This window comes from Monodon monoceros, unplaced genomic scaffold, assembly GCF_005190385.1.
Source record: "Monodon monoceros isolate NGI ecotype Baffin Bay Population unplaced genomic scaffold, NGI_Narwhal_1 Super_Scaffold_20, whole genome shotgun sequence".
Classification (NCBI taxonomy): Eukaryota; Metazoa; Chordata; class Mammalia; order Artiodactyla; family Monodontidae; genus Monodon; species Monodon monoceros.
Genome location: NW_021703777.1, coordinates 134,248,714 through 134,261,187, shown reverse-complemented (window position 1 = coordinate 134,261,187; position 12,474 = coordinate 134,248,714). Strand labels below are relative to the sequence as shown.

Below are 12,474 nucleotides of genomic sequence, written 5' to 3'. Positions count from 1 at the left end.
TGCATCGGCAGGCGGACTCTCGACCACTGCGCCACCAGGGAAGCCCTGGGTGATGCTTCTTGCCAGCTCTCCTGCCCTTGAGGCTGTGACTCTGAGGGGGTCACCTGCTGCTCACCCGCCACTCCCCCAGCCAGGTTCCCCCCACCTTTCTCCGTGGCCTCCAACCTCCACATATTCCCAGACACACAACCTTCAGCTGTAGGACCCAGAGTCTCGGCTCCCAGCCAGCACCACCCTCTCCATGTGTGACCTTGGGGTGTCACGGCCCCCACTGAGCCTCGGTTTCCGGTCTGTAAAGTAGAGGACTCTCTGGATTTAAGACCTCACTTTCTGGGAATGGGCCACACACAGAAGGGTTTGAAGGGCAACCCCGCTACTGGCTGCCTGTGGGACAGAGGAGCCCTTGCCCAAGCGACCCTGTCTCCTCCAGGGACCGTGTCTTCCCCTGCAGGGCCTCACACACAGAGCGTCTCATCAAGGTGGGAGGTGAATAGAAACACTTTAATAAAACAAAAATGGCTTTGTGGGATGTCTTTGGAAGATGGAATCAAGAGCAAGAGAGTGCATGGGGGGGCAGGGGTGCCTAGTACTTGAGCAGCCAGCGTGGCTGGTGCTGGCCAAGCGACGTGAAGTAGGACCACCACCAGGGCTTGCTGCCGCCGGCCGCGGGCTGTCTCCGGGCCCCCAGGGGCTCCTGGCTGGACTCCTCGGGCTCCCTGTGTGGGCCGGCACCTCCGGGCCCACTTCTCCGTGGCCCGAGAAGGAACGTTTTGGGTCTGATCCTCAGCGGTTGGAGAATGAAGTCCACACGGCCGGCCCTCTTCATCCGGGCAGGGATGATGACTTTCTTGATGACCTTGGAGTAGCCAGGGGCTTGAGCGATGACGATGTGGGACCCTGGGGGCAGCAGTCTCCAGTAGTCACCATCTGGGGCTGTGGACAAATGGAATGAAGATGACTCTCAGACCTGGGCTCAGATAGCTTTTTGATGCTGGGTAATGGGGGGCAGGGGGGCGTCAGCCTGGAGGGCAGCAGACCCCAAAGGTCTACCTCTGCATTGGCCTGGAATGTCCTTCCCACCTGCTCCCTCTGTCAAACTCCTATTCATCCCTCAAAACCCTGCTTAGGCAGCACCTCCTCTCTGAAGCCTTCACAGACCATTCCATCCCCCACACAGTTAGCAATCCCTCCCTCTTCTGGACTGTGTTTCCACAAGGAACTCACATCACAATGTACGGTATTTTTCAAATCAGCTGTGAAATCCCTGAGGGCACCTGGAGCCCACATGGGCACCCCAGCTTATCAGTGGGGTGTAAGCTCTAGGATAGGAACCAGCGGGGTCCCTCCTGTAGTCTTTGAGAAGGTTTGCCCAGCAGTCACTTCTTGAGGAACATGGAATCCGCATCGATGGTCACTGGCAGCCAGGACGTGAGCGCAACCCCTAACCCCCCGCTGGACCCAGTGCTGCGGGAGACACAGCTCGTGGTGGACGCAGACCCCAGGGCTCCCCACCCTCACCCCCCCAGGCCGGCGCAGGACGGAGGGAGCGGCGGGCATGCTCTGAGCACTGCAGGTGCCGACACCACGTGGCCCCAGGAAGTGCTCACCGGTGGTGATGTCATGGCGGATGCCCTTGACTAAGATCCGGGCGTTTTTGACCGGCTTGCCAAATTTGTCCATCACCACGCCTTTGATGCCCCGGTGCACCTGAGGAGACCAAGGACAGGGCATGGGTACGGCACGTACCCTGCTGAGCGCCCGGCAGCCCTCCCAGCCAGTCCCCACCCGTCTCCAGGGAAACGGCCTGGCTAATCCCAGCTCTGCAACACTCGCCTCGCCATCTTGAGTAAGCCACACCCCCTCTGGGCCTTGGTCTCCTCATCTGTGAAGCGAGGGTGACCAGTGAGCCCACCTCTGGGGTCCCCCTGTGGCAATCAACCCCGTCCTGGGTTTGTGAACGGCCCACAGTCCAGCTCGGGGGTCTGGCTGACATCATCTCCCGGGCCATGAGCGCTGAGCCCCCTGCCTTCCCAGGTAGAGCCGGTGTGGCAGCTTCTCTCTGAGCCGAGGTCCCAAGGCTGCGTGGGGCAGCGGGAGGACACGGGCCCGAGGGTTTGGACCCTGGTGTCAGTCCTGGCCGGGCACCAACCCGCTCCTTGACCTTGGAAAGCTACCTGGCATCTCGGGCCACTCTCCCCATCTGTAACACAGGGTCACTGTGCCCACCTCAGGAAATAAGAATTAATACACGTGATCCGCAGCAGCCGAGCTGGAGGCAGGACGGCCCACCCTCCTGGTGGGTCCTAAGCACAGCCGTTCCCGAGCACACGCCCTGCAGCTCCTGCACACATCACAGTAAGACTAGGAGGCCGCACTTTCCGAAGAAATCACCTCCTGGAGCCCTGAGCCCATGCACAGTTCTCCTGAAACAATCAGCAACAAACACGCTGAACACCCTTTGCTCTGCCGGGCCGCAAACAGCCAGAGGTTGAAGCTCACATCAAAGGCGGCCGGGACGCCCTGGGGGGAGGGGAGACAGCGCATGGGCGCTGCCCTATCCCCGGAGGCTGCCCCCGGACCCCCAGCCTGCATCCCGGCCCTTCCTTTGCTCAGAGCACCTGACCAGCTCCCTCACCTGGCCTATTTCTCTCCCCCTTAGAGACACAGTTCACACTCCTCTTCCTCAAGGAAGCCCTCCGTGACTGGCCACATCAGGGACCTCTTCTGGGGTCCCACGGTCTTGATTTCCACTCTCCCAGCCCTGACCTCACTGCGATGTCATCTGCCCTTTCCCCTCCCCCGCGGCCTGAGAACAGAGGCCAGCACACAGTAGGGCCTCATGTAATCCCAGCACGCACCAGCGAGATTTTGGTCCGACCTCGTTCTCGGGCTGAGGAGTCACCTTCATGCAGAACCAGGGACGCGGAGCTCTCAGGCAGAGAAGGAGAGATGGTGCGCCTGCCCCTCCCCTCCTGTCCAGGGGGATGTAGACGCCCCCCTCCCCCCCGCCCCCCGCCCAGGCCTGGTCAGGATCACTGTGCAAAAGGCCTCAGTGGACACGACAGACGGATCCTTATCAGGAGGCCCGGGCAGCTGTCCTGGGGGCCATCCTGGGAGGCCGGCCACGCCCGGCCATGTGCTGCCCAGCCTTCCACGGTATCGCGCTTGCTATTAAATCTTTATACCCCGAGCCTTCACATACAATATCCACGGAGCAATCCCAGCTCCATTTAAGACTCCTTAAAACTCATTTTCACCAGACAGCCGTAAAACGAAACGAGCCAAGAGGCCTGGCCTCGAGCCATTATCGATGATGACCAGGCCACGCAGCGAGGTCACTGGCACAGCTGCAGAGAAGGAACAGTGCTAACAACGCCCAGTTATTATCCGCGGCCTTGCTTCCTTCCTATTGCTACAGCTGCTGGTCCGGAGGCTCGGCTTGCTTCCTGCCTGGAGAAAGGTTCCTGATCTTTCTAGAAAGCAGGGGGCTTGACAACAGAACTGGCGTTTGGGGCAGGCACATCTGAGTTCGAGCTCTGCGCAGTGGCTGGTGACACTGGACCCGCCCGGTCACTCTCTGACCCTCTGTCTCCTCCTCTGGCTGTATCACAGCCTCTGTGAGCCAGGATGGGAGCCCAGCGACCCCTGACCAGCACGATCCTTCCCCCAGCACCCCTGTTCCTCCATCTAAAAAGTGGGGCAGCCCCATCCCCTGGCCAGGGCTGGTGTCAGGATTCGATGACACGTGGACACCAACTGAAAGCTCTGTGCGCTCACAGCCCCTCGTTGTCTCCCTCGGGCAATCCTGTCTTCCTCTTATGACCTGCTTCTTACCGGGATGTTGCAGCAACATGCCATTTTTATGATTCTTAAAAATGCTCATGGATAAGCAAAATGTAGAGGCTTCTACTGTAATACAAAAGCACTGTCGTTCCATTTTGAATTCCTGTGTCCCTTTCATGAGCGTTATCCTATTCAGAACCACATCCCCTGGTGGCAGGCCATGCTGGGGAGACTGAGGGGTGGGGCAGGGCTGGGAGAGGCAGTGGGACCTGCGGCATGTGGTCCCCACGCGGCCACCAGGCCACTGGGAGACCTGGCTCTCGGGGTCCAGTGATGGGTGATTGTAGACACGTTCTCCGAGGCCCCCGCTCACAGCCTGCCCACCTCTGGGTGATCTCAGCCCCATAACTGGTGGGGGGGGTTACCCCTCAGTCCGGGTGCCTCACTGCTGCCCCAGCAGCCTGTGACCTCCCCTCTGAGTCCCAGGGGCAGATTGCACAAGGCCCTGCCTGGACCGCACAGACACCCTGCTGCCCAGCCATCACCTCTGGGCCCGCCCCCGACCAGGGCCTGCCCCATTCCTCTGGCCACGGCGCCCCTGCAGGCCTAAACGTCCCACTGAATTCTAACATGTGCTGTCCCCCCTGCCAGAGGGGTCCCTGTCCTGTCACCTGATCTCCCTCCTTCTTCAAGATGCAGCCCAGGTGCTATCTCCTCCAGGAAGACCCCCGTGGCCTCTGAGGCTGGGTCAGGCGCCTCTCCTGGGCTGCCCTGGACCCTGCACTCCCCTTGTTGAGACCTTTCCTGTACTGGGGGCCCTGTTGTATGCCCCGTGGTGTCCCCAGCCACCCCAGGGTGGCCGGTGAATCTTCACTCGTGAACACAGGTGGTTAACGAATAAACAAGTGCAGTGTAATCGTGTGACAGCACGGGCGCTGAGCCGCTACGCACGGCCTGGGTCTGGCCCTCCCCATGCCAGGCCCCGGGGGCCACCCAGAGCTCACCATCTCCACGAAGTTGAGGAGCGGTTCCTTGTTGTGTTGCCAGATGGTATAGAGGGCCTCCTCGGGCGGGAACTTCACGCAGCCCAGCTCCACCGTGATCTCAAAGCAGTTGCTGTGCAGGTAGTTGAAGTCGGACATGCCTGCAGCACAGTGGGTGGCTCTCAACGCCGGCCCCCGCAGGGCCCTGGGCCGGGCAGCTGGGAGGGGCTGTGGTCCTACCCGCGCCTCCCAGACGAGCAGACCGAGGCCCGGGAACGTCACAGCTCCCACCCAAGGTCCAGGGAGTGGGCAGCTGCACTGTGGACCAAGTGGTCTGGCGCCCACGTCCGCAGGCTCACGCAGCATCCCTGCGGCCCCTTGGGGGGTAAGGAGCAAGCCCACTTCCAGCAGAGAAGCTGGGAGCATGTGGGGGCCATACGTGCCCCTGGGGCCCAAGCTGCTGGCCCTCCCCTGGCTTGAACCCCCAGTGATAACGTCCATTTACCTGGACGGTCCCGAGAACAGCCCAGGGAAGAAGGTCCTACTACATTCCTCTCCGGGTGAGCCTGGCCCAGCGAAGCCGATGGCCAACCAGGGAGACGGCAGAGGCGTCAGAGCAAGTGGGGCTGACCGTCCCCCTCCCCCGTGTCTGCCTTCCACCCCATCTGCTTTGGGAGGTCTTCTCCAGCAGAAGCTGCAGCTGGGCTCTGTGGCAGCCCTGGCCCCTGATGGGGCAGCGGGAGCCCCGGCCTTCAGAGCTTCAGAGCCTGCTCCGAACCCCGGTACCCAGCGGCCACCTTCCCGACTTAATATTCACGTCCACAGAGAGGCCACACTCCCCTGTAGATGGCCCTTCTGCCCCTGGTCACTAGCCCCATGCCCTCCCTGGGTCCGTGTCCCGAGGGAGGGGAGCCCAGCTGGCCTCTCCCAGGCTCAGCCCCCCAGTGGGGCCTTTGCAGACCCCAGGAACAGGTCATGCCTGAGACTCGGAGCCCACCCCCCGAGGGTCAGGGAGCCCGTCCGTCTGGATCCTGGGAGGGAGAGGAGCCACCCTGACCCCCGGGAAGGACCACACATGCCATCGTGGGCAGCAGGGGTGCTGAGCTGAGCAGGGGGTGAAAGTGGCTCTGGAACGGGAGCTGAGGGGCCTCCCTCTCCACCTCCACAGGAGAAGCGGGGACACAGGCAGGGTGGGTCCCAGCTCTACCACGTGCCGTGGCCCTCGAGCTGGTCCTACTCTTGTCTGAGCCCAGTTTCCTCATCTGCCAAGTGACATGAATAATAAGGGTCACGCTGGTGTGGAGGGGTGGCCGGCAGCACCGGGAAGCATGTGGGCCCAGCCTCCAGTGTCCCCATGACACAGGGTGTCACCTGCTCCCACATTTCAGAGAAACAACGAACATGGTTTTAGTGTAAGTATATCCCGTGCAATATCTGGGACTTGCACAGTATTTATACAGAACTAAAAACTCTTCCTTATTTCTCTGAAATTCACATTTAACTGGGGAACCCCATATTTCATCGGGCAACCCTATTAAACCCCAAAAGGCAAAAAAGAACTGGTCACGGGTGGAACCGTGAGATGTTAAGTGACCACTAAATAAACCACAAAACTGGCAATGGGGAAGTCACAGTCTAGCCCTTCCACGACAGGCGCACGTGAACTTCACCAAGGCCGCAAGAGGACTAAGGTCAGCCACGCCCTAATCTTCCCACCCCAGAGCCTGAGTCTCCCCACACGTGAGGCATCTCTGCTGCTCTCCCTGTTCTGGAAGCTCCAGAGTCGAGTTCCCAGGAGAAGCTGTTGGGAGGAGGCACCAGCCCGCCCCAGCCCCATCCAGCCCCGCCCCCGCCGGTCCAGGGCGCACCTCCCGTGAAGCTGTACCAGTCTGCCCCGTTGATGATGCTGCCACTTTTCAGGAAGTTCCCCCCACACCTGTTCTCCGACTTGTCCATCATGATGGGGTGCACATCGGCATAGGCTTTGGCCAGCAACTTGAACATCTGGAAAGGAGATGGAGAGAGAGGTCCCCTCGAGGGCAAGACCAGAAGGTGGGCACTCTGCAGGACGCCCTCCGAGCTGGGGGCAGTGGGGTGAGGAAGGGCCACCGTAGGGAACACCTGCAGCTCGGGTGGGAGGGGGACCAGGGTCCACGCAGAGGGCACAGCACGTGCAAAGGCCCGGAGGCAGGACGGCCAGAGCTCGGGGCGCCGGTGGTGGGTACGTGGGCGCATCATGGAGCCCCTACGCACCTGGCTAGGGAGCGTGGGCTTCCTCTCGAGAAGGGGTCACCCTGTGGGGACACTGGCAGGGCACCTGGAGGTCGGCTTTGCAATTTATAAAGCGTTTCCTGCCGCTGTGCAGAGGGCAGGCCTCGGGAGAGGCGGGAGGCTGGCATGGGGCTCATTTTCACTAACTTCATCCCCAAGCGAATGGCTATGACAACTGTCACTTCATTTCCCTAGGAGACAAGTAGCCCCTGCGGGCGCCCACCGGCCCGCTGCCATAACCACGTGCAGTGCCCACCACGGTTGGGATGCAGCTCAGGGGGCCTGCCACCCCCTGTTGGGGAGCCTCGGGGGCAGGGCCCGTCTGGGTGCGACCCTGATTCCTGGGTGGTGCGGAGCCCCTCCCCCGCTAACCTCCCCCAGCCCAGAGCTCCCCCGTTACACTCCCCACCCCACAGGGCCGCCAGGTCCTTCCCCCAGGCTGGACTCAGCCACCTGTACGTCCCAGGACCGGACACGGGTCTGACCCAGGACGGAGGCTCCAAGTAGAGGTCAGATGGAGGAGGGCCCACCTGTGCTGGGCCTGTTCAGGCCCTGCGGCCCTGAGAGAGGTCTGTCCTGGGCTGGGCATCCCTCTTTAAGAAAAGGGGAGGTGGGCAGGTGGGGTCAGAAATGGGGGGCTGCTCCAGGCCAGAGTGAGAGTCTCTCCTGGCGACTCAGACCCCGGGACCTTGGGTTTGAGGAAGGATGAGTCCACATTCCCAGGGATAAGACTGCAGTTTCAACTCGGTCCCACAGACGCAGACCAAGCACCCAAAACACAAGCCCACACACGTCCTTCAGTCACCGAGGTGGGCAGTCAGGGACCGCCATCCTGCCAGCAGCCCCTGTCACCCGCGGGCTGTGGTCAACCATCTTCAGCCAGGCGTCCAGGTGGTGATGGGGCTGTTTCTGGAACTGTGGCCGGGCCTCCACCGCCTGTCTGCAGAGCGGGACCTAGGCTGGTGGGCGTAGGTTGGGCCAGCCCCTCTCGAAGTTCTCTCTCTCCATCCTGCCCTGGGGCCTCCTCCTGTCACCTGTCAGTCAGCCCCCTCAGGAGAGCAGGGGAAGTCACCACCAGTCCCTACAACCCCAGGGCGCTGGAGCCCCAGGCCCGGCTGGGAACAGGCCCGACCTGGGGGTAGGATCTCCACCCAGAGTCCAGGCGGGGTGGTGGGTCGGTGGCGGAAGGACACAGAGACAATGACCCCCCCCAGATGAAACAAGGTGGGGTGCGGTGGGCTGCCAGGAGGGGCAGATATGGGCTGACGAGGGGCCTAGGATCACAGATCAGGGCCACGGAGAAGGACCGGGACCTGGATACACTGCAGCTACTTCCCACTGGGGGTGGGTTGCGTCAGGGAGGGCTTGGTCGGCAGGACGGAGCTTGAACCCAGCTGGGGAGTAGGATTTGGGCAGAAAGGGCAGGTGTGAGGGGGACAGAGGGGGACGAGGCAGGCAGCCCTGGCCGGCCTGGACGTTGCCCTGAGGCACTGGCCCCCATCCACCAGGCACTGTGGGAGTTTGGGGGCGTTAACTGGTCCCCCTGGCCAAGCCCCCCTCACGTGCCCCCACTCCCCAAGCCTCTCCTGGGACCCTGGTTTCTACAGAGGCCACCACTGGCTGCGGGGCTGAAGGAGTATCGATTGATCGATGATTGATGGCTGATGGGGAAGTTCTCAGGGCTCTGACTCCGCAGGGACTCCTGGAGGCGAACTTCCCCCCAGAGGCGTCTTCACGCACCTGCCCCTGAGGTCCAGAGATCCTGATCCCAGCGGCCAGGGGCTCCTCCTGCCTGGAGGACGCAGGCCTCACCCAGGCATTGGCCCTGATCCCTGACAGCACAGCGGGCGGAGGCCAGGCACAGCGGAGGCCACCCAGCCACCCCAGGGGGCCCTGGCTGAGCTCCAAGCATAGACCCTGGCACCCCTCCAGGTGCTAGGCACGCGCTGGTTGTAGTCAGTGCAGGAGTGACTGAATGAATGAATGAATGAGTGGCAGCGAGAATGAACAAGTGCAGGAACAATCGCAGGAGACACGGGCTCTGCGCCCCCAGCTCTGGAGGAGGCCGGCCCAGCCCATCCCTGCTGGGCCTCCCCAGTCCCACTGCTCACAGGCCCCTGAACCCTCACTCCTGGGGGTCTGGCGGAGTCTCCACCTGCTCTTTCAGGCTCCGCTGCGGTAGCTGCCCCTTGAGGACACCCTCCTTAAAGTCCACCTTAAGGCTGAGGATCCAACACACAAACACACACACACACACACACACACACACACCATCCCTGCATGTCCCCGGCCTCCTGGGCAGCCCCTTGTTCTGGCCAGGCCACACCTTCTCATCCTTTCCCGTTTCTGGCTCCGTCTCCCACCCTAAACTAGGACCCTCGGCTTAGGGCCCAGTCTATGGGACCGGCCACACACAGGGAGGGACTGGGTGAGGCAGGGTCGACCTCTGGGTGGCCACAGGAGGAGAACATGACGGGAGCCAGCTCCGGGCACGTGTCTGTCCAGGACCAGTCCCACCCTCCCTGCCCTGCCCCCAGTACCGGGTGGAAAGTGCGAGAAGGCAGCAGAGGCCAGGCCTCGCTCTCCACCCCGAGTCCGGTCCACCAGGGGGCCTGCTGAGTGACCAAGCGGACAGCTCAGACCCTCCCAAGCCTCCCCGGGCTGGTCAAGGAAGGACTATCAAACTGTCTTCCCGGAAGGGCAGGGAAGTCTCCTGCCTCCTGACGGGGTGGGAGGGCAGGAGCTGGCCTGGGGGGCGGGGGCATCAGGGCAGTGGGGCAGCTAAGCTCCAGTGCACTCGGCTGTGACCCCCCGAAGATCACCCACTGCCTGGCCTCAACCCCCATGCCCTTCCCAGGAGACCAGCCTCTACTATCAGTCAGGGCAGGGGGTGCGCCCGGGGAAGGGAAGAACGGCGTTGGTGAGGGGTCTGGCCATCATCACGGGTCTCATGCCCTGCTGGTCTGAGCAGGGTCTGAAGGGTCTCCTCAGGGCCCACGTGACCGCTGGGGCCAAAATTCCTACTCTGATCCCACTGTATCTTCAAGTCCCAGGGTACCTGACCCTTAACAAACTGGCCAGACCCACAGGAAGGAGGGAGGCGCCTGGAGCCAGCCGGGCGCCATGCACGATGCAGCGCTGCCCTCTGCCGGTGTTGCCCGGAACCCCAGCCTCCCGAGGACAGAAGACACGGGGCGGCCTGGCGGGAGGCCACTCAGCCAGGGTCCCCACCCCAGGAGGTCCCAGACGAGATGAGACACTGATGGAAGGGGGGCAGCCAGAGGAGGGAGGGGCTGCTTCCAGCTGGCTGGAAGGCTTCCTGGAGGAGGGGCTTTGGAGGTGGGCCTAGAAGGCTCCTAATGTTTCAGAGCTCCATGGGCTTCACCGGCTCAGAACCGGAAGGACTCCGGGCCCCCGAGGGCACCACCCACACTGTTGCCTCTCCTGCAACCACAGCACTTCTGCCCAGCCTCTCACCTTCTCGTCGGGCGTGGGAGAAAACATCTTCTCCTCCTGGGGATGCTTGGAGAAGTCGAAGGGATAGGACACCACAAGGTCGCCCCCGTGGAGGCTGGCGGAGAGCACGAAGGGGATGGTCCTCATCCACTTCATTATCGCCTTCGTCTCAGGGGCCACCTGCCCAGGCAGACGAGGCAGTCCTCAGGACGAGGCATGTCCCCGCCGACCACCCAGCCCCACGCCCAAGATTCAGGATTCCGTTCAGGCCCCACCGGGCACTCGCACGTGCCCATCCTCTGGCCTGGAACTCTCTTGCCCACCTCCTGGGGATGCCACCCCCTCCAGGCAGCCCTCCGGGGCACCGCCCCTGAGCACCTGCCAGACTCCGGGTGCTTTCAGTACCCGCTCCCCGAATCCCACCAGCGGCCCAGTGAGAACCATCCCCATTTTGCAGGCAGGAAACCGAGGCTCAGAGGCCAAGGCTGCTAACCGCCAGGCTCTGCTGCCCTGGGGAAGGATGACACCCGAGGGTCCCAGAACACCAGAGACCCTCGGCTGCATCAGAGGGGCACGCGGCGGCTCCTACCTTACCCCACCAGTAGTGCTGTGGGATGGCGATGTGGCCACTGCGCATGCTGCGGGCCGAGGCCAGCCGGTAGTACTCGGACGTCAGGTCGGGGAAGTTGCGGTTTAGGTCCAGGTTCTGCGCGTTCTGCCTCCCACTTGTCCACCCGTTGTAGCCGGCACCCTGAACACACAGGTCGCCCCCGACCAGGGGTCAGCACGCCCACCCTGATCCTTCTGGAGGGAGGCGCAGGGCTGGGCTGAGGGTCGCGGGCAGGGCTGTGGTTTCTCTCTGACTTCACGTGATGAACTTGGGAGCTGCCCTTGACCTCCTCTGCCATCTCTCCAGCCTCTGGGCTGGTCCTCCAACCTCAGGCCCTGCACTGGCTGTTCTCTGCCTGGAATACCCCTCGCCAGGGCTGCACTGCTCACTCCACCTCCCGCAGGCCCTGCCCAGGGCCACCTTCTCCTGGAGCCCCCCCTCCAGCCAGCACACAGTCCGTCTCCTGCCACCCCTGTCGTCCTGCTTCCACAGCGCGTGTTGCCTTTGAACCCACCAGAGAACTCGCAGCGTCTGCCGCCCTCCCCACCCCCAAGCAGGACCTTGTGGATGTTGAGGCCCACTAAGACCTGTGCACAGAGACCCTGCACAACCGCTAGGGGGTGAGCGAACAGGGGAGGGTGGAAGGCAGCAGCCCCGGGTCCAGCCTGGGGGCGCTCACCTCGGCGGCCGCCACCTCGTAGCCGTCGGGGTTCATGGAGGGCAGCAGGTGGATGCGGGTGGTGTTGAGCAGGCGCTGGATGCGGGCACTGCCCAGCAGGTACTCAGAGCACAGGTACTGGGCCAAGTAGATGAGCATCTCCCTGCCCGCCACCTCATTGCCGTGGATGTTCCCGATGAGTTTCACCTCGGGCTCCACTGCGGGAGGGGGGGCGATACAGTGACCTGGTGGCATCATCTCAAAGCCCCAGGGTCCCCAGATACTTGAGGGCCCACACGGCAAAGGTGGCCAGTTGTTTTGGAGCCTATTCCTACTCGTTTTGGCCCAAGCGACTCTGTGACTAGTGAGGTCTCATCAAGGTCATCACTTTTGTTGAGCTCATCTGTGATGTATGGCCATAACTATTAGCATGATGGATCAAAGACATTGATTAATAATAATATGAGTTATCATTGGTCCGTGGGAATTTCATTCATGGCCACTCTTCATGTTTGTGCAATAGAGTAGGGTATACATTGGTGCTTAGATGCAAAGGCAGCTGGTCCTTGGATGGATGGATGGATGGATGGATGGGTGGATGGGTGGATGGATGGATGGATGGGTGGGTGAATGGATGGATGGATGGATGGATGGATGGATGGATGGGTGGATGGATGGATGGGTGGATGGATGGATGGATGGATGGATGGGTA

General features: G+C 62.2%; 1 protein-coding gene across 1 annotated transcript in view; it reads right to left on the bottom strand.

The window, feature by feature from the left end:
- Positions 1-480: 480 nt before the first annotated feature.
- Positions 481-12,474, bottom strand: part of CPZ (carboxypeptidase Z) — a 23,145-nt gene continuing 11,151 nt past the window's right edge. The window contains exons 5-11 of the mRNA XM_029234543.1: positions 11,783-11,979; positions 11,083-11,244; positions 10,515-10,673; positions 6,635-6,770; positions 4,788-4,927; positions 1,608-1,707; positions 481-933 (exon numbers count right to left, since the gene is read on the bottom strand). Of these exons, the coding sequence (XP_029090376.1) occupies positions 584-933; positions 1,608-1,707; positions 4,788-4,927; positions 6,635-6,770; positions 10,515-10,673; positions 11,083-11,244; positions 11,783-11,979 (1,244 nt within the window). The 3' untranslated portion in view covers positions 481-583. The remainder of the gene's footprint in view (positions 934-1,607; positions 1,708-4,787; positions 4,928-6,634; positions 6,771-10,514; positions 10,674-11,082; positions 11,245-11,782; positions 11,980-12,474) is intronic.